The sequence below is a fragment of the Osmerus mordax genome, chromosome 16 (genome assembly GCF_038355195.1).
Source record: "Osmerus mordax isolate fOsmMor3 chromosome 16, fOsmMor3.pri, whole genome shotgun sequence".
NCBI lineage: Eukaryota > Metazoa > Chordata > Actinopteri > Osmeriformes > Osmeridae > Osmerus > Osmerus mordax.
Window position 1 is genome coordinate 9,779,676 of NC_090065.1, and position 24,866 is coordinate 9,804,541.

Genomic DNA, 24,866 nt, shown 5'->3' on the forward strand with positions numbered 1-24,866 from the left:
AATATATGTGTACAAACTGAGAAAATAATTTTGAAGATTTAGGATGATGTCTGTTTCAACCCGCTGAATGTGCTTGTTTATTCTCCACAGCACTAAGTGGTTAGTTAGTTAGGTTATTCTCCACAGCACTTATCACCTAAGTCTACTTTTGAGCCAGGAAAAACCCAATGTAAATGAGGGGGCTGAGGCCCCCCAGGCCCCCTCGTGGCTACGCCGCTGGTTGGGATGTCTCTTCATTGCCATACTGACTTTCATCATATCAGGCGCTTTAATTGGAAATATGTTGGAAACGCTCTCATATTTAAGCACATTATTGAACTTGTAAAACGTTCTAGTTTGTCGTTTTTTTGTGAATTTTATAGAACCAGAAGACATGCAATTTGAATGTTGTTCTTCTCAGGAGAGTATTTCATCAAGCTAACTATTGTGTGTTGTAACAAACAAAAAACTCAGCTGGTGCTTCATTCGATTTATTTTGAGAAACATGGCAGCATTCATGTATGTGTCAGACATAGACTACTCAGTCGTGAAACATGACTGAAGATGAATCCCACCAGGCTGAATTTGTGGTGCTTGGTTGAGAAACATTAATTGCAGATAATTGTGTTGATATCTTCTTTGCTGTTCTATGGCATCGGCAATCTTAGATACAGTTGGTAGAATCTTCAACTACAGCAACATTTGCATTAATCCATGTTTAATCACAGCAAACCATGTGGTTAACGAAATTATTTTTTTGCTTTATAAGTGTTACTCATAACACTACATATTGTTATTTATTTTTCTTGTTTTTTTGTCACCTCTGGCGTTTCCTTATTCAACACCGCTGAGGTTATGCAGCCTTTTGACATTGTTGTTTCCACACTTAGACATGGGTCCAATTATAAGTGGAGGAGATAAGGGGGCACCGGGAAGCAGATTATAATTGTCCTGGAGTACCACTAATCCCACTTCTCCCTAGAGCGCACGCCTTTGTTCAGCATGAATTGAGGCGCTTCCAATCTGTCGACAAAAACAGTGTTTTAGATAGCGAGGGATGGAATTAATCAAAGGGAAAACAACTAGATAGCCCCACACAGCTATTGGAATTGATTAGAGTTCAATTCAACAACCAGAGCCTGTCCTCCGAGAGACGCTACTCTCCTCTGTAGGGTAGGGGGGTTTGTCATGGCTTCAACACTCTGAACACAATGCACTCTGATGCCTTCATCCTTAGTGCTAGAGTTGATGACACATTTAATTGTTTCGCAAGCAGTATAAGACAAAAAGGATTGATTTCTTTAGAAATATATTAAGAACAGCATTCTGTAATGATATAGCAGTTTTTTTTATTTCGGATAGAATTCTAAAACGTTGATTTACAATCTGCCTCACGCCCAGGTGCATGTCGAAAAACACTTGTCTATTTGAATATCAGGAATATTCATGACTGCGGCAGAACAAGTTCTTTTTTAAGTGGATCAAGAGACAGAGGAGGCTATCTGTTTACCTGCACTTGTATTATTCCAACTGAATTTTCATTACAAAGAGAGAGAGAAAATATTGAAGATCAGAGCAATGGGTGAGAGCAAAATCTGCATACATTGTAATAGATATTCAAATGTGTCTATGTGAAAATTGAATCAAGTGTCTATTGAATTGTTGGCTGCTCCCTTGTCCGTGCCCGAGATATAGAATCCAAATGGGTTTTGATATGGAAAGAGTGCTGAGAGGACTGGCGGCCTGGCGGCATGGCGGCCTGGGTCCTGGCGGCATGGCGGCCTGGCGGCCTGGGTCCTGGCGGCATGGCAGCATGGCGGCATGGCGGCCTGGCGGCATGGCGGCATGGCGGCATGGCGGCCTGGCGGCATGGCGGCATGGCGGCATGGCGGCCTGGCGGCCTGGCGGCATGGCGGCATGGCGGCATGGCGGCCTGGCGGCCTGGCGGCATGGCGGCCTGGCGGCATGGCGGCATGGCGTCCTGGCGGCATGGTGGCATGGCGGCATGGCGGCATGGCGGCCTGGCGGCCTGGGTCCTGGTGGCATGGCGGCCTGGCGGCCTGGCGGCATGGCGGCATGGCGGCATGGCGGCCTGGCGGCATGGCGGCATGGCGGCCTGGCGGCATGGCGGCCTGGCGGCCTGGCGGCCTGGCGGCCTGGCGGCCTGGCGGCCTGGCGGCATGGCGGCATGGCGGCCTGGCGGCATGGCGGCATGGCGGCATGGCGGCCTGGCGGCATGGCGGCATGGCGGCCTGGCGGCATGGCGGCATGGCGGCATGGCGGCATGGCGGCCTGGCGGCATGGCGGCCTGGCGGCCTGGCGGCCTGGCGGCCTGGCGGCCTGGCGGCCAGGGTCCTGCTGGTGTAGCTCTGGAGGTGTATTCCACATCAAATCCTCTTCTGGATCGGTGAGCTGCTCCCACTGAAAACAGTGGACGTCACGGTTGGGTCAATCCACCGTTGAGTTCAACACCATCACCAACCTGTGCTCTCTCTCACTCGCTCTCACAGGCCGACATTGTCGTGTGTGTGTGCTCATCAGCCCGGGCTTTCTGAGTCACAGTGCTAGCATCTGGCGGCTGTTAGCAACACCACACACTGTGTCAGCTGCAAAGGTTTCCATTAGCTGGGAGGCTGGCTGATGCCAGTGGGGTAGGAGGGCAAGCTAGGGGAGGCTGGAGCGCAGGGTAGCTCTCCGTGTGGCCCAGATAGGCCTGTCACAGCCTGAAGGCTGAGGGGGTACAGACTGCAATTATCCAACCGAGAATAGCACCCTCCACTGACATGGGGAAGGCAGCGTCCCACTGCTTCCTCAGACGGACTGCGCTTCTGTGGGCGACGTTGCCCATATGTATGTGCTGTCTGTTTGTACAGCTGCGTTTGGATGTGGGGGGGGAGTGGGCGCGTGTGCACATATGCACGGATTCACATACATGTGCACGTACACACGTACAACTCCAGAAATTGTACACGTCCGCGCGTAAACTACAAAACACGCAGGCTGTTTTGTACGGATTGAGGGGTGAAGGTAAATGTCAGACCACATGAAACAGTGTTCCTATAGCACGCTAGGAGACTTTCAAGATCTCTCTCAAGCACATAATGTACAGAAAGTTACTCTCGGAGAACAAAGCTTTGCTGTGCAATCAAAAGCATGATTTCCCAAACCGGAAACCTGTATGGTGTTGATTCTTCCGGATGCTTCTCAGCACAGCATCTGTTGAGATGGTGATTACACACATCCACATAGCTCCGGAGAAGCCCCAGGACCCACCTGGCGCTAAAGGTCACCAACGATCTCACACTGTTCCTCGCTCAGTTCATTTGGGTTTCTCCCAGCATGCATTGCTCCCCAACCTGAGCTCAGGTGGGGTAGGAAACTAATGCAACGCTCAGCTTGCTTGCGCCAGAAAATCAGCTATAACATTTGACTTGTTAGATGTCACCGTAGTGTTTTTCGGTTACACTTAAAGCATTCTTATCTATCTGTTCAATTCTCTCAGCTGTTAAATCCTCCTTGTACTGTACACCCTCAAAGTGAATAATAATACTAATACGTGTAAGTATAGTGGTTTGCGTCTACTTTCTTTATATTTCCACAAAGAAGTGGTGTTCACCGATTTGTAATATTACTCTTAAATATAGGTAATTTCAATGGCAAACAGAGTTATGCTGTTTCCAGCAGGTGATTGAGATGTTGCTCAGTTTAGTATCGGTGCTCAGTGGTTGCATTCATCAGATAGAGTGCTTCCTCACCCTTTTGGCCAAGTAGATTTGTAATCAGCGGTGTATTGTTACAAACTGCATGCTGAGCAATTAACAATAATAATTTTTAGTCTATCATGTTAGTCTTGTTGTCTATGGTCCTTAGATCAGCAGAAACAGTAGGAAGTTCATTTTTATGATAATTACAATTGACACTTGCTGTGCTGGCCTAACATGTTTAAACATGTTAAGTATTATTCTTCTTTAAGAAATCCCATCTCCTTGAGGAGTGTGCAATCTTCCAGTCTGACTGACCTTGGTAAATTTGATCTATTAATGACCACTGCGAAAATGATTGCAGTTTATTTATTTCTGCTACATATCTATCCCACAAACAAAAACTGCATTTGTTCTATCCCAAAGCAGTAAAGAACAAATTGTAGCCCATAGACAGATTTAATCATTTTTATCATGACATCAGTTTGAAAAGATGTTGAATGTCAGTGCAAATTTATCTCTATCCTCTCCAAGGACATCTCAGATACCGTACCAGGAAGGTCGGTCTAAGTGGAGGTCACAACAACCGCTAATACATTTCAAATGACTGATAATTAACATGTTTACGTTCTCATAATACGCATTAACAATTACTGTAAAGTGTAAGGGCATTCACCATGAAATGGGAAAAAGACCAAATGACTCAAAGGGTGATTGCAAATCAATTATAAATACCAAAAGGTGAAATTCTATTTGTTCAACTAGAAGGTTGAGGAGCTACCTTCTGTCTCTGTGGCATGCCTAGTATGGCACATGAAAAACATTGTGCAATAGGGAATTTCAGCTGATTTTTACATTTTAACAGAATTATATCCCAAATATCCCAAGTATCCCAAATACTAAATAACTTGTTTTGTCTTGTCATTTCATATAGTTGTCGCAGTGGCATTTTCAAAAGCCATTAAGATCTGCTGCATCATTCACCTGTGAGCTGCAGTTCAGTAACAGGCTGCTGAGGAGCTGTGCTGTTGCATACCACATAACATATTCACAAGTTAGCTTAGGGCTATAAAGCTTTTAGAAAAATAATGCATCAAACAAGAAAAACCAGAGCTGTGGAGCTCATCCCCAAAAAGACTTAGTCCTGACATTCCCTCACACTCCCTCCGCCAGCTCATTAACATTGGCTCTGTTTCCTCAGATTAGCGGTAATTAAACTGTGAAATCAGAACCATTGCCTTAAGTAAGGGCACTGCCAGCATGGCGAGAGAGTGATGGCAGGGGGAAGCTCAAGCACCCTGGCTCTTTGCCACTGGCCCTCCTTTACCCCACAGGGACATGGAGGGATACTAAAAAGCTGCCCGGCAGCCATTTTTGTTGAGGGCGGTTCTATCCTCATTGGTGTTTTGCTGCTATTTGAAGAACGGGGGCCTGGTTTATGGGGGTGCCGGGGTTGGGGGTGGGGGGGGAGGGTGGAGGGGGGGGTAGTTGTCATGACAATGACATGGGCCCAGGTCTAAGGGGGGTCTAAGGGGGCATTTAATGATGAATAATTATGCATGGTTTTATTGTTTTCTTTTTTCTTTCTCTCTCTCTCTCCCGTTGTGAAAATTGTGACCTCAACCCCTGATATCCCGGTGTTTGAGAAACAAAAAAATGACTTTGATAGATTGGAACTAAATGGTTGCAAAGGAAAACCATGTGAGCAATGCAAAAGAGTTAGCCTGAGGCTGGGTTGTTGCCATTTTGTAACGTATGCTACCAGGTCATGTGTGTTTTATACTCACCAGTTGGCTGTTTTCACTCTCACCAAATGTGGCTAATATGATGGCGCTAGGTCTTTGCATGGTGTATTACCAACAAGGAGAGGGTCACTGGATGAATACATGTGTGAGCCACAGCAGGAATGGCTTTTATGTCAATTGCTGAATTGGGACTGCTGGTAAAGTCACTTTAAAGTCAAAGTCTAGCTGTTTTGACCCATTGGTACAATAGTAACTGCAACTTAACTGCAACTTATCATGGATACCTAAAACACCTTACGTAATAGCATTATTTACACTGAGGGATCATGTCCCTCTTTATGCTTTGGTGCACAGCTATCAATAAAAAATAATTTCATTTCTATAAAAACGAAGAAAGAAAAGAAAAAACTGCTTATCTCAAAGTGGGCAAATTCAGCTTTTACTGTCCAGACACTCACACAAATAAACAACTATTCATCTGTGTTTGAGAAGTCAAGACAGTGCTGAATTGCATGTTATTTCAGAGATGAGTGCTTGGAATGAGATGATTGCGTGTGAAAGACCTTCTGGGAGAGAGTCAACTCAAAACAAGGGTATTGAATCAGGCACTCTCTGAACAGTAGATTGGAATTGGACCAACACATTTTATAAACTTTACATTATATTGTTCATCATAACAGTCCTGTAGTAAGACATATGCACACCCTGAGTACCTATACAGCCTTTTATTTGAAGCCTGTTTTAAATTCTACAATTTCAAAAACAGTATAGCTTAGTAAGTACGGATAATCATCAGGATGTTTATGCAAGTAGATGTGTGTGTGCGTGTGTGTGTGTGTGTGTGTGTGTGTGTGTGTGTGTGTGTGTGTGTGTGTGTGTGTGTGTGTGTGTGTGTGTGTGTGTGTGTGTGTGTGTGTGCGTGCGTGTGTGTGTGACTGTCATTAAGAGCAATATAAAACTCGGCAACACTTTACATTAAGGTTTTATTAACTACCATGTTACGAGAGAGAAATAACATAGTAACAACCTATACCGATAATCTTCAAAACCATTCTTAGCTATTGCTTTATCAACAATTCCTTGATCTATTTTTTATTCTCAATTTTTTTATTTTGTAAGCAAAAAATCTGGGCTACGCTATTAGTGTATGTAACCTCAATATAACTTTCTGAAATATCTTATTAGCAAATAAACCAACGAATATGCACTTCTTTCACTCGCACGCTCACGATCATACGCACTCTGCAAACACACACATATCCTTGAACCCCTCTCACATGTAACAATTTTTTTTTGTGCATTCAACCCATTCAACCAATTTTTTCAGCCATCACCTGTAAAACGCACTCACACAATCACAGATCCCTGACCTTTCTCTCACACACACAAACACAATGTAAAGCATGTTCTATCTGAAGGATAAGGAGGATGACAGGCATACTATTCACCTTGATCAACAGCATGTTCGAAGCTTTGAACTGCACAGCATGCTAACGCTAATGCAAGAGCTTAGATGTAGAACAATGAAGGAACCTATTTTAACAAGCGAATCTTAGTGTGGCATGGGGGTAACACAGGATTTGGGGGTCTGGGGGCATTTCAGGCTCATCGTGTTGTGTGTGTATAAATGTGCATGTACATTTCATTGAGTTATTTGTCATGTATTGGATTTTACATCATAAACGTTCCATGTTAAAATTGAATGTTTTTCTGCTTCCAAAATGGCTTGTATTCTGTTGACATTAATCGTACTGTTGAGTGTTTATTGACATACCTATTTGTTTAGGTGACTGTCTAACCCTGTCGTAGTAGCTGTTTCAGCCAGTAACAGCACAAAATTGAAGGTTGTTCGGTCATTGTTCCATTGTTTTGTAGATGCATGAATAGAGATCTATTACACATTCCCTACCACATCCATTAAATGAACAACCAAACTGCTATCTTAACCAAGTTACATGTAAGTTATGGCAATATACTATTGCATGTCCAACAAAAGTACACCGATTCTGCATTTTTATTTTATTTATTATTCCTATTTTGAACCTTACTTGTCAAATATCAGTCACACACATTGTTATTGAATAAACGTTTTATTCACCAATACCTATGGTGACAACACAGCTGTCTATCACTGTCTACTACTATATAAGAAATACCCAATATCTTTGGTTATAGATTTGCACAAGCATCAAACTGACCAATTTACTTGGAGTGATGGCTGACCAACAACCTTGCCAAAAAAGCAATGACATTTTGAGGAGCTTCCTTTGTCTGTGAACACAATAGACTGTGCAATTTTTTTCCCCTCCTGCCCCTCTGCCTTCAGCATCAAAACAGCCTTTCTGCTGCAGCCCTTAGAAGGGGAAGCAGCTGAATCTTCAGTATGTCTGCCTGCACCACTGTCACCTTTATCACAAATCCACTCAGACAGGGAGAATGCCTCAGAGCCCCTTAAATATTCAATGAATAGATTTCTATGTGTGTGTGTGTGTGTGTGTGTGTGTGTGTGTGTGTGTGTGTGTGTCAAAGGTGAAAATAATAAAGTACACCAATAATTAAAGTGGTTTTAAGTCAGTAATTTACTAGGTTATGGCTTGATTTGCTGTATTTTCTCAGGAAAGTAGTTTCTGACGGATACTACTTCCTGTTAATTTAATCTAATGGTATGTAGCTTACCCAATGATTTTTATAGAAATTGTTAGTATAGTTGATGTGATGTCACCATTAGAATCATATTTCTTAAAAACCTACTGGGTTACTACCCATGTAAGATCATTACATCTTGTTATGAGAAATAAAACTCGCCTCTTGAAGTTCGGCCATTCTGAAAAAAAAAGATATTACGCCCGTCTGTGACCGAGGACATTGTGACCCTGGTCGTGAAATCAAGAGCACAGCATGAAATTCTCTATTTGTGTGGAAATCTCGGAAAAGCCTGTCAAAGCTCCCCCAAGCCCGCCCAGCCCAGCCTGCCAGCCACTGTCTGGAGCGCTTGTAGATGGTGTGGGTTATATGGCCCTTGCTTGTCAAGCAATTTTCCAGCTTGTGAAGTAAGCTTAGGTGTCTGCGCAGTGCAGTCTGGACAGGTATACAGACCGAGAAGCGTGAAGTACTGGGACTTCACGAGCAAAGGAAAGGAAGGAGGAGTCCCCTATCTCAAAGCCCTTTTAAAGATTCTCTACAGCCCAAGCCTTGTTGCTGTTATACACTTTTATAGCCTCTTTGGTGAAATGCCTCGTCACAGTTGGTCACTCAGCAAAAAGTGAATGTGAGGTCCATATGTTGTGCATGCATAATTGTACTGTACATTGAGGGATTATCAAGGTTGCTGTAGACTGAAAATGAATCTCTATATAAAAAGTGTAGACTTTCCGGTTGTTTGCACTAGTATCTGCACTATTACTGCCATAATGTGTGCTTTCTTGTACTATACTAAACTACAGAGCCTTTAGTTTCCCCAAACCTATACTGTCATAGTAGAATGCTGATTCTACCTCAGCATGCTAAAACCTCCTGTTCAGTCAACAGACATCTCTTCGATTTTTTTATCCATTCTAACACCTTCTACCAGGCTGTAAAATGTATGTTACTGTAAAGGTTTTCACAAGGCAAAGCTATAATGATACTGTAGAACGTTTTGGTTAGCCTGATTTAAGAATGAACAGACTATCTGTTGTCAGTATTTTAATTAATAAAAACCAATATGTTTCTAAACTGTAGAATATTTCAAAAACATTTAAGCATAGTCTTAAAATAAGACTGACTAAATGTGTTTGAATGCTACATAACATTGCTAAGTGGGTTGGCGGTATGAGATACTGAAGACTGGGGCTTTAATATAGCATCTATTCTGTATCCGCATGTGTCTCGGTGCAAAAAGGCGCCTAGGTTTGCCGTCCGTCCGTCCTCCTTCCAGCCCCCCCACCCCACCCCCAGTCCCCCAAAAAGCTGCCTCCCCTGCCACCTCCAGCTGTCCCACCAGGGTAAACAATAGACCCCGATGCAGCAGGAAAGAGAGGGTGCCTGAATGGAAAGATAAACTGAAGAGTCCCCCAGCCAGACATGTCATCTGCATTAGACAGGATTTCTCAGTTTCTCCCTCTCACTCCTTCCCCCTCTGCTACACCTTCCTTTTCCCCCTACTGATTTCTCAAGACCATGCTCCAACACACGCGCGCGCACACACACACACTAACCATGTTTGCTGCAGCTGTTGCCCCTTCCCAAGATCAGTTCTTTCTGGTGCTAATAACTAATTAGCTATATTTGTTGATTAGCTTTCGGGGTTATGTGCCCCTGTGTTTACTGTTACACAGGAAGATGTTGCTTTTCCTGTACTGTATTTACCAAGGTATGCTTTAGCTAGGATGGTTGTGAATAGTGTGTTACCCGATAACACAATAAAATCGTGTTTCATATTCGTTTTATTTTATCTAATGGTAAAGTACAGACTACGTTACTGGAGAAAAAATAAATTACCTAATTACCTAGTCAAACTGACTACTCAGACTAGAAATTAATATTCCGGTGTCTCCTCTTTGCCAAAAGCTTTTTAACAGCTAGTGGTGCTTCTCGAGCTTTCACTGTCGGCAACATGTGGAGCCATTGCTATAGCAACCAGGGGATGTGACATGTGGTACAGACAGGGGCTGGAGCATGGAGGGCCGCCGAATATAAGGAGGGGCTCGCCACCGTATTTTGTAGTCCTCCATAGGAAAAAACATTATCCACTCTCAGCTCCGCTCATTGCGATCTGAAGGATAAACGCGCTGGTTAGGTATGCAAACTGAATTTTGACGAAGAAACGAGAAGGGGGTTTTAATTTTCCTTCCGTCGTTTATGGAGTGCATGTTCCTGACAAGTGCTACCGTGTACGTGTTTGAAATGTATGGAGTGAAAGGAAAGGAAGCTGCGAACTTTTAGAAGGAGAAAGAAGATATTGAAAAGAAGCCATGCAATATTACTCTGCGGTCCCGTTGCTGGAGTCTGTACCACGGTTCATGCGTGCATGCTCCAGAATGGAATAGGAGATTGCTGATACCCGAGGGATAGCTACCTGTTCCGAAATGGATTTTGGTAAGCCTGTGCGCATCCTCAAGCCTCCCTGCTCCACCTCGATACATCGGTCTTATGTTCAGAAAGTACATATAACTAATATAATTAAAATGACATATTAATATAAATTCATTCAAGTACGATTTGATACTCCCTTTTTTTAAGATTATGGATATTGCGCAAATTACGCACGACATGTGCAGTTTCTTCTTCTAGGCAGCCGACAACTGAAAAAATCCATGTCTTGGTTTCGAATTGTGATTATTTCTTTCTACATCTAATTTAGTTTTATACGAATTAGCATTTAATTAATTTGACAAATTGTATAAGGAAGCCTTTTTCGGCTAAGGGAGTAGCCTGTCCCGCTTGAGTTTACCAGCTTAGGTGAGCCAGTATATAAGTTAGCATATTATTTTACATTGTCGGAGCTTCCCATAATTCTAACAATATTCGTCACATAATGTTTTTTTTTTGTTTTTTTGATAAATGAATGAAAGCTTATGATGAAGACTAGTGTTGGGAAATCTTTGGAGTCTAAGAATGGTTGCTGTTTTAGTTCCCTTATTGACCAAAGAAATGTCAAACATATGTGATTATTAATACGTAGCCGGTTACTGGTATTTGTTTTCACATAATTCAATTAAGGTCCTCTATGCTTTTTGTTTTGACGGTGCACAAAGCACACATGGAAATAAGATTGCAAATGATACTAAAAAATATGTTTAAACTCTAGACTAGGAGGTACAGTAGCCAATGCTGTGCATATGTTATATAAATTAAGCAAACATGTATTAGCATTGGAAATGTGCCTCAGCTGGTGTTTGTGTCACTTCCTAAGTTGTAAAGAATGTGTCTGTGCACGTATATTTGTTCCTGGTTGTGTGTGAGTGTGTGTGTGACGTGTTCTTGCGTGTGCTTGTTTGCAGAAAGGTTTGTAAAGCAGAGTGAACTTTTCAAAGGAATTGTATTATCCAAGGTTAGGGACAGATCATTGTTTCCCCACAAGTAGTTGTGGGGAAACAATGGTTGGGTGCCTCACTCCCTTTGACCTTTATTCAATGATTTTGAATAAGCCAGAGCAACACCAAATCCATCTGCCTTTTGTCTACTGGAGCCGCGCTAATCCTTCATGCCCCTCACCAACTACCTCCCTCCAGAGCCCCACTTCTTTCTATGTCGATATCAAATAGCCCGATTGAATACCAACAAGCTGCAGTTCTATTTGGTTACTGTCATTTTCACTGGACCTAGTTACTCAAGTCCACTTAGTATGGATTTGAGCAAACTCAATTCACTACAGTAGTTGCTTTGGTAACTTTGTTTTACGTGTAAAACTCATTATTGAGGTGAGCTCTTAAATATTCTTCTTGTTATACAGATATTATTGTGGTGTAACTTTGTTTTTGATGATTCCACAACATCTAATTTTCGATAACTACATTAATATTTAAATTCAAACTTTTCTAGGATTCTTCTGTGATGAGAACGTAATTTTGTTCGTAGATATACTATATCAAATATTTGTTGAAAAAGACGGAGCACAAGAGCTTGCAGCCAGACAGCATTCTTGACGGCTATGCTAATGCTTTTCAACAGTCTTCAGTCATGAGGAGTATGCATATGTCAAATCACGTTTGCACATGTGAAATGAAAAAAAATTGCAAGTACAATTGCTTTAAGACAGATGGACAGTAGACCCAAGGCATAATAGGAACTCCCTTTCTCCTGCTTTTGGATACAAATTGTTTTTCTAGTTCCTTGATTCAAAGAAGAATGCTAAAACACACAATGATTTTCCTTGTAATTGTAGCTGAATAGCATAGCTAAGCAGAAAAGGAGCCAAACTGCTATGTTACGTAGAAACAGCAATCAACACATGCATATGGTGCTGCAGATCTATCAACCCTCTACTGTTATGCAAATGTATATGTATGTTTATCTAAAATCATGTAGTATGTATATCTCAAATCATGTATCATAAGGACGTACTACAGTAAAATACTCTCATGCTGTCATCATGGCTTTATCTGTGGCTAGCATCGTACATCAGCAAAATATGGAGGGGGGGGGGGGGGGGGGGGGTTCCATACAGAAGTGCTCTCAGTATAAAACAGGGCTCTGTCGATAAAGCCCTTGCCATGTAATTTGATTGAAAGTGCTAAACCTTTTGGAGGGAGATAAGAGAGATGAGGATAGGCCCAGCAGCTGCACTTTTGACCAGATCTAATATCCTAGCAATGAGCTTTTCCATTCCACATGTTTCTTATATGACCATTCAATGATCCCCATGGATATTATTGGAGGCCATATTCCATCACATAATCACAGTTTCAGTGCTTGCAGATATTTAAATTTCATCCGCCCCTCCTAAGAGCATTTGTTTTTCCAGAATGGCATACTCTGCAACGTCTAGTTGTTCAGCAGCAGTCAGAACTACTACTCATTTTTCATAGACCTGAGCCAGCGTTCCACGTCTCCCCCCACTAACTTCACTGACAACTGCAACCAAACTTGATTAAGCGGGTGGGGTCAGGCTACATTTGTTTAAATCAATAGACAGACATGCTAGGCAGCCATGATAAAGAGGGTTGAGGACTGTACGAACCCTCAGCATCTGCCCTATGAGGGATGAACGAATACTTATTGTTAGGAGCTTGAATAATGGTTCATTACCATCCAAGCAAGATGCAATCCTTCTCAATGAAATGAAATTCAACAAAACAAAAGCATGGATGGAGAAATGAATAATTTTGTTATTTGATCCATGGAATTATATATGTTTAGAAAAAAATGATTAGAACCAGCATGTGGTATCATCAGAATTGCATTATTAATAACCACATCAGACCCACACAGTAGGTGCATCTTTCTAATCAGTTTTATAAATAAAAAATGGTATTTCTTCCTTAAAGTTAGAAACATTAGATTGCAACACTGAGCCATGTCACTCGCTCACCTAAACCTAGACATCACTAATGTTCTTGTAAACCATTCATAAAACGTCTTTACGTTGTTTATAACAAAGTTCAGTTTAAACAGTGAGTCATATAAAAGTTAAACTATGTGTAACTAAGGGTATGCATTTTGTAAACCTTTACAAACCCTTCAATATGGCCACCATTTAAAGTGTTAGACTGCACTCTCTTAAATAAAAAAAATCTCCGTTTGCGTCTTTGTGCTGAGTCGTACTTTGAGCCTCCTCTGAGGACATCACATTACCATGCAGGGAGGTCCTTACAGTACACAGCTTAGACAACCTCGAGCAAACTGGTCCTCACAAAGCTTTGGGCAACTGTTGTCTTCTTTTGTGGAGCTTTCTGTGTCGCTGTGTTTAGGTGCTGAATACAGCTTGCAGCTATGAATGAAATCAGGGGTGGATTGCATCTTTACACTGTTGTATGTGTGTGTGTGTGTGTGTGTGTGCTACAAGCATCCAAGTACCATTCTGTGTGCGGGATGGACCACCTTTTACTACCTCCCAAGAGCTTACTGTATGTACGTCTGACAGACAGACGGAAAGGCCTAAGCATTCACTGCTCTCTCTTCCTCTGTCTCTCTCTCACTCTCACATACTCGCACTCTCCCAACCTCATCCAAGGCCGCGTTTCCATGACCTCGTCAAACTTTTCCAGCTCGTCTCACCTCAAACACTGCCAGGGTTTTGGGTGTTTTTCTTCCTCTAGACAAGCATCGTATGCTCCTCTGTTCTTAAATGTTCTTAAACATTAATCATTCATCACTTGTATGCAAGTGGTCAGATATTGTCCAACATATTGTCTTTAAAGTGGATTTAGCATTAGGGAACAGAGTGAAGAGGTTGTGCGCAAAGGAGTGGGCGATTACACATTAAACATCAAATTATTTTGAAACGAAAGGAAATGCATATCCTCACAGTCATAATCGTTGGAGGGGAACGGAGGGTTGGGCACTGGAAAAGGAAAAGAGTGAAAGTGTAGGTTTATTATCCCGATCTTGTCAAAAGCTGTGGAGAATCAAGGCAATTTAGTCTTTTTTTTCGAGGCGCTATTGATTTCTTTTGATAATTTTGGTGAAAGAGAATCGCAGGCTCTGTCGTTTGGATTGCAATTTGCGCCTCCCTCCTTTTCATTCTTTGCCTGCGAGGCATTGTTGCTAGGCACATTATGGTCGGGCTAATGAGGGGGAATTATGGGTTTATTGTTGATTCATGGTGGTCAGGTAAAATGCGACAGGCCTATCATCCCAAGCTCATGGTCGCTCTCTTAAATGAACTCCATGTATAACTGGGTTCTTCATGAATAACTTACATGCCACTTGGTCCTGTAAGATTACAATAGGGCCATTTATATCTACTTGAATGAGTTAATATAACTGAATGTGCTTTAATCACTCTGCTGTCCTAAATTTTATCTTGTTCCCTATGAGGTTTTTTAATAGTTGGTTGACACATCATCAGATGTTATCCTAAATGTTTCCATTGCAGTTTTTATGTTGTTTTATTCTGTGCGTAAATTAAGATTAAGAACATAGATCCCAAAATGTTTGTGTATAGGATAGTTATGTATTGTGACACCATGAATAATGCATGCTTTACTTTTTGTGTATACTGGTATTGGCTATATCAACGTAAGTGTGACATAGATCTAGGTTAAATTGTGATACAATTTGAAATGTTTGTTTAGTAAGTATCCTTTTTGGCGCAACAGGTGGTGTCCAGGCTTTACTGTAAACATGTCAACTAAACAGCATTCCTCTGTCTCCCCAGAAATCCCAACTGAACCAGATCCCAACAAAGTACAGTCAGGCAGAGTCCACCAAGTTCCTCATCCTGACTGTGGTGTCCATCCTGTGCATTGTGGGAGTTCTCCTGGCCTCTTCTGTGATCTACTGTCTCCGCCACCGCTCCCACCACAAGCTCAAAGAGAAGCTCACCAACCTGGGCACTGACGCTGGCAGCGATGCTACCGCCACCTATCAGGTAGGAGGGCTTAATGCAGCCAGTATTTTAGTCCTTTTACTCTGTGTTCCTGTCTGCTCTGAAGACCATTCTGCACGGAACCTTCTTTTCAGAGGGTTCCCCTCCAGGTCAATCTTGATTTTATGGAAGAATGTTCTGGACCATTTTTACTCTTCTTTTAGATAAAATGTTAACTACGGTATATACATTTTATTATTTCGAGATGACTAACATGGCATCAATACCTACATTTACCAATATTAAGCATGATGGCTTTAGCCAACACTTATTTAAAGAAGGAGCCTGCAATACTCATGTCATGAATAGTATCAGTACAGAACATGATCCCTACAGGAATCACTACCTTGGCCTTGGCCAATCAGATTAACCACAGTAGATGATATACGGCTGCAATTACAGGATGTGTCCATTGCTAGTATTAACATATTTTTCAATGCCACTATCATTTGCAGTTGTTATTATTATTATGTATAAAAAAATATAGGCATAAGATAGTTATACCGTATAAAACAACATTGCTGTGACAGCACAAGTCCTTTAAATTCTGTGATCCTGCTTGGTGTAATTATCCTTCGGCCAGAAATTACAGGTGTGAAATTTAATTAACAGAATCCAATATTATCTATTTTTATAAGCAATAATTAGATTACAATTTTCCTTGCCTGACCCTTGTGTTTTTAAATGAGAATGGTCCTTTGAGCATTGATTTTATAATGAGTACTGAGAACAGTGCTGTTAAGTACTGACGTTTTATTTGTTGCTGAAATAAATGTGTATGTCAGGGAACACACAGTAGTGTAAGGTCTAATCAAGTATCTCCTTTGATTATATCAAACACATGTATGCAATTTGTTCTATTCTCTTTAATTCTTTGTTGTCAGTATACCTTTGATTTTAGCCTTTGCATTAAATGTATTTTAAAATCTATATATAAACTACTAATGTCTAACAAATAACGTACATACAAAAAACAACTTTTTACTCCAGTTCATTCCATGACTAAATAGAAACAATCATAGTGCCTCTCATTCGAAAAAAACGGAACTATCGTGTGGTTAATGTTCTTTCACAAAGAACCCGATGTGCTGTACACATCTTAGCGACATAAGCCTTGTCTCTTTGTCAGTGATGCTGCATAGAGAGGGATTCCCACGGCTGAGCTGAACGTGTGTGTGTGTGTGTTAGTCAAGCTAAGAGTGTGTGTGTGCACAAGGGACTCTCAAAAGCTACATGCAATTAAAGCATGCAGGGAGCAGTGGGAAGTTTGACAGCCCTACTACTGCTATTTCAACACACACACGCACACACACTTAGATATTCACATACGCACAGGCTCTGCATGTTAATGATTCTTGCCCTTGGCGCTTTTGTCTGAGGCAGAGTGGCACGCACTCCCTCAAATGCACGCACGCGCACATGCGCCCGTTTGCTTTCGTTGCTGTAACAATATTCCATTGCCTAATCCTTTTTTACCTTACAATGCTTCAGGTTGTCAGCCATTATACAGTCACTGTGCAAGTATGACGTTGGATGGGTTGACAGAAACAGAGTTGAGTTTGATTGACAGGTGGAGTGCGTTCCGTTTGGCTCAGTCTGGGGAGGGTGTGGGGGGATGTGCATCTCTGTCAGCTCGTCCCACCTGGAATGGGAATGTCAACATAGACTGGGGACTGCCATTCTGCGGCAGGCGAACAAGGGCTCATGTCTCTCTCTACTTCTGTACTTCTCTCTCTCTCTCTTGATGCTTTACTCCTCCCTCTCTCCTCTCACTCCATATGGGTTAGTTGCCTCCTCTCAAACTCGTCCTCCTCCCCTCCTCCCTCTCTCAACGCCCCGACTGTATCATCAAGTTTCCCTAATTTTTACTTCTCTACTTCTCCATCTCTTGAGTCCTCCCTCTCAGCTCTGACTTCCCCTCAACCCCCACGCTTTCTTTCTTTTCCCCTCTCTTTTTTTCTTTCTCTCCATCCCTCTCACGCCCTCCCTCCCTCTCTTTGTCTCTCCACCATGTTGAGTCAGGAGTGCCTTTGTTTGTTTGTTTGTTTTAGCACGGAGGGGCACGCCATGGAGAGAGGGCCCCCCTGAGATTCTGGAGGGGCGTGCCAACAGAGTGGCCCCCGTGCAGCTTTGCCCTGCCACCCCTGCCACCCGGCCCATTAGCTCTCTATTCTAGGTGGTGCGGGTGGCACGCTCGCTCCACGGTGCCCTCTCCAGACGGGCACGCCCACTGCCCAGGGTGATGTATGGTGCAGACAGCCACATAGACAGACTCTGAACTTGTCTCGGAGGGTACACACACACACACTGGCAGACACATTGCGACAATGTGTGCAGACATGCTGTTCAGCATAGCTTCGGTCGTTCTGTGACTGTTGTTTTCCACTGTGTTTTCTGAAAGTGTTTGATGGAAAAAAGAAGCAATTTAAAACCTGCTTTCCTTTGTAACGGAGTAATAGACATCTTAGTCATTTCCAATATTTTTGCTTGATTTATTTTGGTGTGCACAAGTGTTTTATGTCAAATGCCACATCCAAAATCTAAAGCTAATTAAACTAATTAAACATTCCAAGAAAATGGAAGGTACTTATCTTTTGTTATAATTTCCTCATGTTTCTTTTTTTACTCAAACAGAATAATTTGTGTCTGGGGATTATTCTCCCGTTCTACATTATACTGTAGTAGCATGTGTGCACCACACAACTAAGGACCACAACCATAAACTAAGATAAAGAACCAAGACCAGTGGATGATTAAGTGTGTATAGAAGAAAAAAATCAATAAGCCATAAATGAAGATACATATCTCCTCATTTCTTCTAGGCCCAGGGTGGTGCTTGACTATAGCTGTAAATATAAGTTATTTAACACGCACTTTGGGTCATAATGTTCTTAACATTCTCTTTCTCCTTCCTATTTGGCTTACTTTGTAACTTAATTGATTCTCTCAGGGGGAGAAATATTGTTAGCCTCTTAGCCTGTTTTAATGAGGCACCAACTGATTGCTGTAGCTGCTAAATTCACCCTGAACGGTTGCTTGGGTATGTGTTAACTAGCGTGGCAATACTGTGAATACAACAACTTTCAGTCAGTAGAAGTGTGATTCCAGGATAGCAACTTTAATTGAGGCTTTATGCTAGAGTGATGCTGACAGACAGACATGTCTGTACTTGGCATGGCAGTACTTGAGCAGCAAAGCTATTGTGTGTGTGTGTGTGTGTGTGTGCGTGTGTGTGTGTGTGTGCGTGTGTGTGTGTGTGTGTGTGTGTGTGTGTGTGTGTGCAGAAGAGGATGGATGCTGGTGAGGGAGGTATGGTAGAGGTCTAATTGCCTTGGTTATGACTCATTGGAGCTGACCATAGATCAATGTCTCTGGCAGAATGAGGATGAACGGTGAGATAATACCGGCTGAAGAAGGGACAGCAAGATGGCGTCTGTTCTCACTTACACCAAGCATGCATCATTATTATCTTTTCTCTTGTGATCAAAGCATGTGTAGATACTTATCAGGAATTATATTACTTAATTACTGGTAATACATCTGTTTCGCAATGGGTATTGATAATTATTAGACCATGTAGTCTACCTATCCAAGCCCATACTTCTAAATGATGATGCTCTACTAGTATATTGGAGAGAACCAAGTATATTAACCATCTGCCACAGTTGAACATCAATTAGCAATATAGAGTCATAACGAGTTACCATCGGAACTAAATGAGCTTTAAAAAATGCATTTCCTAGTCTAAAAGTATTAAACATCACTAACTTTTCTTCACAACTTGGAATGGATATAGGTGCTCAAGGACCACAATTACTGTACTGACCTTGAGAGGTTTGCAAACTATAATCAAAGTGTACCTATACACTGTAATCATTCTGTCTACCTAGGCTGCTACCCAACCTGCTATGATTATCCTGTCCTATCCTTTGGCTTTTTTCTCGAGCCTGACATGGTATTAATGCTGTGTTGTGTTTGTACTCCATTTGCGACAGAAAATTGTAGGGTAGAGTTACGTCTGAATCCAGGCATTGTAAATGTTGTGCACGTACAGTATAATATACAAACTTCAAACAGTATGTCTGTAGACACGCTTTAAAATGCGGCCCAACCACGTTGGTCTGCAATGTTAGGAGTGTTGGTGGAGATACGTATTGTGATAGCACAGCAGGGATGAAATAGAAATGAGTTGCTCGATTAACAGTCAGTTTAATACTGACCAAACAACAGGAAATACCAGTGTCAAAGCAGGTTGACCCTAAATCAGCATCGACTAGTAACTTCATCCCTGATCCTAGTCAACACTATCAATCCCCTATGGGACAAGGATGACATGAGAATGCAGCCATATGACATAACCACGCCTGTTTCCTTGGCGGCAGCTTTTTAAACCGTCTCGTGTCGCTCTCTGTCTCCTAGGAACTGTGTCGCCAGCGGATGGCGGTCAAACCGCCGGCGGAGCGCCCCGAGCCGTTCCAGGCCCTGCAGTCTCGCATCAACAGCGTGTCGTCCCAGTTCAGCGACGGGGGTCCGGCCGTCAGCCCCTCGGCCCGCAGCAGCACCTCCTCCTGGTGCGAGGAGCCCGCCCACTCCAACATGGACATCTCCACGGGTCACATGATACTGGTGAGGAGGATGGCGTCGGAGGGGGGGCCCTAGGCAGGGATCCCTGCCGTCGGGGGGGGGGGGGGGGGACGTCCTGTTCTCTCTTTTGTGCTTTTCCCGCCGTCTCTCACTGTCCTCCTTCTCACGCCCACGCTCGCGTCATCCTTTCTCTCTCGCGTCTCTCATGCTGTCTTCCTCTCCCTGTCATCACACCCACATGTCTGAGAGCTGACTGTCTGCTCCTCTGCTCTCATGAAAACCCTCATGCCATGTACTATAGTCCTATTGTAATTGCGCTAAAGCTTTTCAGATCGCTATCATCTCACACGGGGCGTACATGCGTGATGGCGCTTCATGCCTGATGTAACCGCGTAGCCATGAGTTCAAAAAGGCCAAAAGCGCTTCATATCTCCAGGACTATCAAGTGATATTTAGGTGGAATTGAACATTCCAGATAGAAGTCGTGCAAAGGAGACCTGAAAGGATTCCTCGTGCGTGGTTGGAGTGACATATCCGTTCAATGTGATGGATTTCGATCGGACCGTTTTAAGAGCGCTTCTTCTACTCCTCTATGGCGCTTGGGAGAATATCACAGACAGATGCGTTTCCTGTGGGCTCCCCATTCATTTCACTTGAGCTCAACATGAGCAATGCAGGTTTGGCGGGTTTCAGTACCTCGGACAGCTCGAGATGTCTCGCAAAAGCCCTGTAGAAATATGATGTTGGCTACAATTTCTCACTCCGACTGGGTAAAGAGCCGGTCAAGCCACAACGCTCTTATTCACCATGGAAGGTCTTGAGACTTTGAATACGGTGATAGTGATCAATGGAGCACCGTGTAAGAAAATAGGGTAATCTTAAGTCCATTGGATATCACCACAAGGGAAACAGGAAGAAGTGAATAAAACTAAGCCCTGAGTTGTGTCTCACCATACTGTATCACCGAGAGAGTTTGACCCAGGCTAATAGAGAAGGCAGTTGAAATATGCCGTCCATTATCACAGTCCCTGAGCCGAAAGCCAGATATTTCCTCTATTGCTCCCAGAAGAGCCATCCGTCCATTGTTCCATGGGTAATATTGCGGGGCGTCAAAGAACAACATGATTGCTTAGCAGATTTTTTACTTTATCCCCCACAGAAAATTAATTGCCTGGTGTTAAAACCTGGAATCCCAGCATCATGATCCCCCACTGATTTTAATTTGGGGAGAGAAATGGCTTCCACCATCTTATCTTATGTTAATGTATTACTTTGTCCCAAGCGACTTGTAGAGAATCTGACTCCATGCAGAAACTCGCCTGTGTCTTAAGAGGATTAACTTGACTCTATATATAAAGCACATTATCTTGTCTTTTGTTGCTGGGCAAGTAAGTGTTATAGATTATACTCTGTGCAGACTCCATAGAGATTAGCTTGGCAAGGCTGCTAGCATAGCGCTTGTTTGTGTGTGTAATTTGGAATGTTGATGAACAGTGCATCCCCTGGTTTTGAAAGCCTTGTACAACTTGTACAGCCGTAACCCGTGTCACCCTTCGTAGCGAGGTCTTAGTATCTCTGTGGTCTTATAAGCGGAACAGTACCCAACTTATTCAATGCGGGCTTGGGAAAACGTACTGAAACACCCTTACAAAAACGTACTGTACAGCCTGCCTTTCATCCACTTCTATGGGAGAACCAAAATGTCTCCCGCACTTACGTCACCCTCCCCCAGTCGCTCTCGCTGAGGCCCACTACTCCATGACAGGGGCCCACCTACAGACCCCGTCAGAGCCACAGTGGCCACTCGCGTTGCTCTTCTTCTCTCTCCCAGTTCTGATTTTATTGAGCACCTTTGGCAGCTGTAAGCCCTGCACTAAGGGGATTAGCCAGTGTTTGCCCGACACATGGTGATCTCAGCACCTCCTGATTGGATTGCAATAATCCCTTTACACAGCTACAAAACCCCATTACTCTGGCATTAGCTCAGAAGGAGAGAGTGTCTCCCTCTTCTCTCCTCCTCTCTTTCTCACTCTTTCTCTCTGTTTGGATGCAGGAGAGGTGACTGGGTGGGGGTGTGGTTGTACTGCGCGTGTGTGTTAGTGTGGCACGGGGGTGTTAGTGTGGTGTGTGTCTGAGTGTTTGTAAAGGTGGCTATCGTATTGGGTTAACATCCCACAGATGTGATAAGGGTCTACATTACCAACGGTTCATGGCTTTATGATGTTCTGGTGTAACATAGTGTTTGAGGAGCAGGTTGGAGAGTGTGTTCTGTGTGTCGGCTCATAATGTAATAATATTTTGATATTGGGGGCTGTGTCTGGGCATGTGCCGGGATTAAGTGTTGTTAAATGGAGGATGTGTATGTGCCTACCTGTGTGTTTGTGTGTGTGTGTCTGTGTGTCTGTGTGTCTGTGTGTGTGTGTGTGTGTGTGTGTGTGTCTGTGTGTGTGTGTGTGTGTGTGTGTGTGTGTGTGTGTGTGTGTGTGTGTGTGTGTGTGTGTGTGTGTGTGTGTGTGCGTAAAGAGTAATTTCCAGCATCAGTAGCAAGAAGGAGCCATACAGTAGCCAATACTGTGTCAGTACTAAGATGGATTCCTTTTTTAACAAAGACCTCTTATTATAGTGGAAGTCCATTAAGCCTTTAAGGGTACTTAATATGAATCCAGATTATGTCCTCCACATTTGTAGCCTATGGTATTAATCATATTTAATGAGGAGCCATTTTAAGAAACTCCCTTTTTTGTGCCATGAAGCTTTGTGTGACACCCCCACCCCCCTTCCCCCCACCCCCTCTTCCTTCAGTTCTAGAACACTTCATGTTTGTCTGTGATGTGCATCTTACCAAGGGCACCAAACCAGCAAATGCTTAAACCGCTGTCTTCCATCATTTGAGTCAAGTTATACCTAACCTGTTAGCCTAGGTGCTAAAAACATTGCTAGGTTCTACATTTACGTTTGACAAGCTCATTACCGGCAGTTCATCAAAGTCTTGGCTCCTTACTTAATTATGAATACAGTATGGAAGGTAATGGCCTTGGTTAAATTGCTTGTCATTTAGGGAATGCTATTCCTAACTCTGGCTATGACCACAGACCACTGAGAAAGATCAACTGGGAAGCAATCCAGAGAAGGGAGTTGGGTTCGGAATTGACAATTTATCCTTACTAAAGACACATGCAGAAATACAGAGACACACCACCATCAACAATTCTAGATAGATACTAAATACACTAACTCCTATCTCATCCTATCTATAACCCACTCTCTTCCACATCCCAGGCTCAGAGTCTAACTCCTCCTCACCCCTTCTCTCCCTCAGTCGTACATGGAGTCCCACCTGAAGAGCAAGGACCGCCTGGAGAAGGAGTGGGAGGCGCTGTGTGCGTATCAGGCTGAGCCGAACGCCTCCACCACCGGCCTGAAGGACGGCAACGCCAAGAAGAACCGCTCCAACACCGTGGTGGCCTGTAAGCTCTCCCCTCTCCTCTCTCTGTCTCAGATGGTCCTGAGGTCCCTTGGGATGCGTACTATCAGATGGTTCTTAGTTCTTTTTTTTCTGTTGGCCAACGTGGTCCTGTTTACTGATTTTACAGATGTTATTTTATAAGTATTTTTTGAATGTTAGTACTACTATAGGGACATGTATTGATTCAAAGCAGAGGAAGTAAAGTCCTTAACGAGGAAGGAAAGTCATTAAATCCTTTACGTTTATATTTCAGATGATCACTCAAGAATAACCTTGAAGCTTGAAAACAGCCAAGGCAATTCTGATTACATCAATGCCAGCCCAATTGTAAGTACCTTCACCACATACTAAATTAAGCAAAATATATATGGTACAAGCAGTCCCAAAGAAACTAAAGCAAAACAGCGCTGTGCAATAATACACTGTGACGCTACGGTTGCTTCACTTTGGTAAAAACGTATGCTTAGGTGCCATGTGTCACGCTATGAATATCAATATCAGTTTCATAGAAAATATCAGGCAAACATTCACTGGGGAAAGGTGTGAGGAAGGGCATGCAAGAAGAGTGTTTGTCTGGAAAGTGTGGAAAGTTGTTTGTTCAACTAAAATAGATGGTATTAGAGGAATTGGACAGTAGCAGCCCCTGAGAGCTGAAAATAAAGCGATTTTGGAAGATCATTGGCAATCTTGTTAATAGGGTGGAATCCTGCTGATTCCACGTGCATTCATCCATACAGCATTTGCATGGTTGTGGAGATATTTCTAAGAAATTCTGCCACATGATCCTCAAAACTCTGGTTTTCTGGACATAATAAAACCTTGAGAAAAATTTCTCTTAGTTCTAGACCATGCTTAATCTGTGCAAACAGCCATTCATGTCTTAGAAATGTTCTCTCTGCATAGAGAATATCTTATGTCTCAAGGTAGTCTCAACTATCGAATGTGACCACCTCCACATTCTCACACTGAGACGTCTTATTGAGAGCTCCTCTCTTTCTCGTTCTTTTCTCGAGGGAAGATACTATTTTGAGGATCCAATAATGGGAGTCTTTGCCGCCATGAATTCTGGCACTCCTCATTCCTGTGAGAGTTAATAGTTTTGCTGCGGTTTTTATTGAAGTGTCTGCTATTAAATGGATAGTCTGATATAAGATTTGGATCCAATATTCCGTACGTACTCTATAGAAAAACATCTTCAGATTTCCAATCGAACCCAGGAAATTATTTAAACTCTTGACCACTGGCTGTTGCGTTAAATTTCTCACAACCAACCTCACCACCACCTCCCCCCCCCCCCCCCCCCCCACCCACGACAAAAACTCCTCATGGATTCTGGCTCCCCATGTCCACTTTCAATACCTTTTCAAACACCTCCGCCCGGA

The 24,866-nt window shown here is 43.0% G+C and overlaps 1 protein-coding gene across 1 annotated transcript in view; it reads left to right on the forward strand.

Annotated features, from left to right (window-relative positions):
- Positions 1-24,866, forward strand: part of LOC136958818 (receptor-type tyrosine-protein phosphatase N2-like) — a 79,429-nt gene that overhangs the window by 42,783 nt on the left and 11,780 nt on the right. The window contains exons 13-16 of the mRNA XM_067252929.1: positions 15,225-15,437; positions 19,854-20,060; positions 23,338-23,485; positions 23,738-23,811. Of these exons, the coding sequence (XP_067109030.1) occupies positions 15,225-15,437; positions 19,854-20,060; positions 23,338-23,485; positions 23,738-23,811 (642 nt within the window). The remainder of the gene's footprint in view (positions 1-15,224; positions 15,438-19,853; positions 20,061-23,337; positions 23,486-23,737; positions 23,812-24,866) is intronic.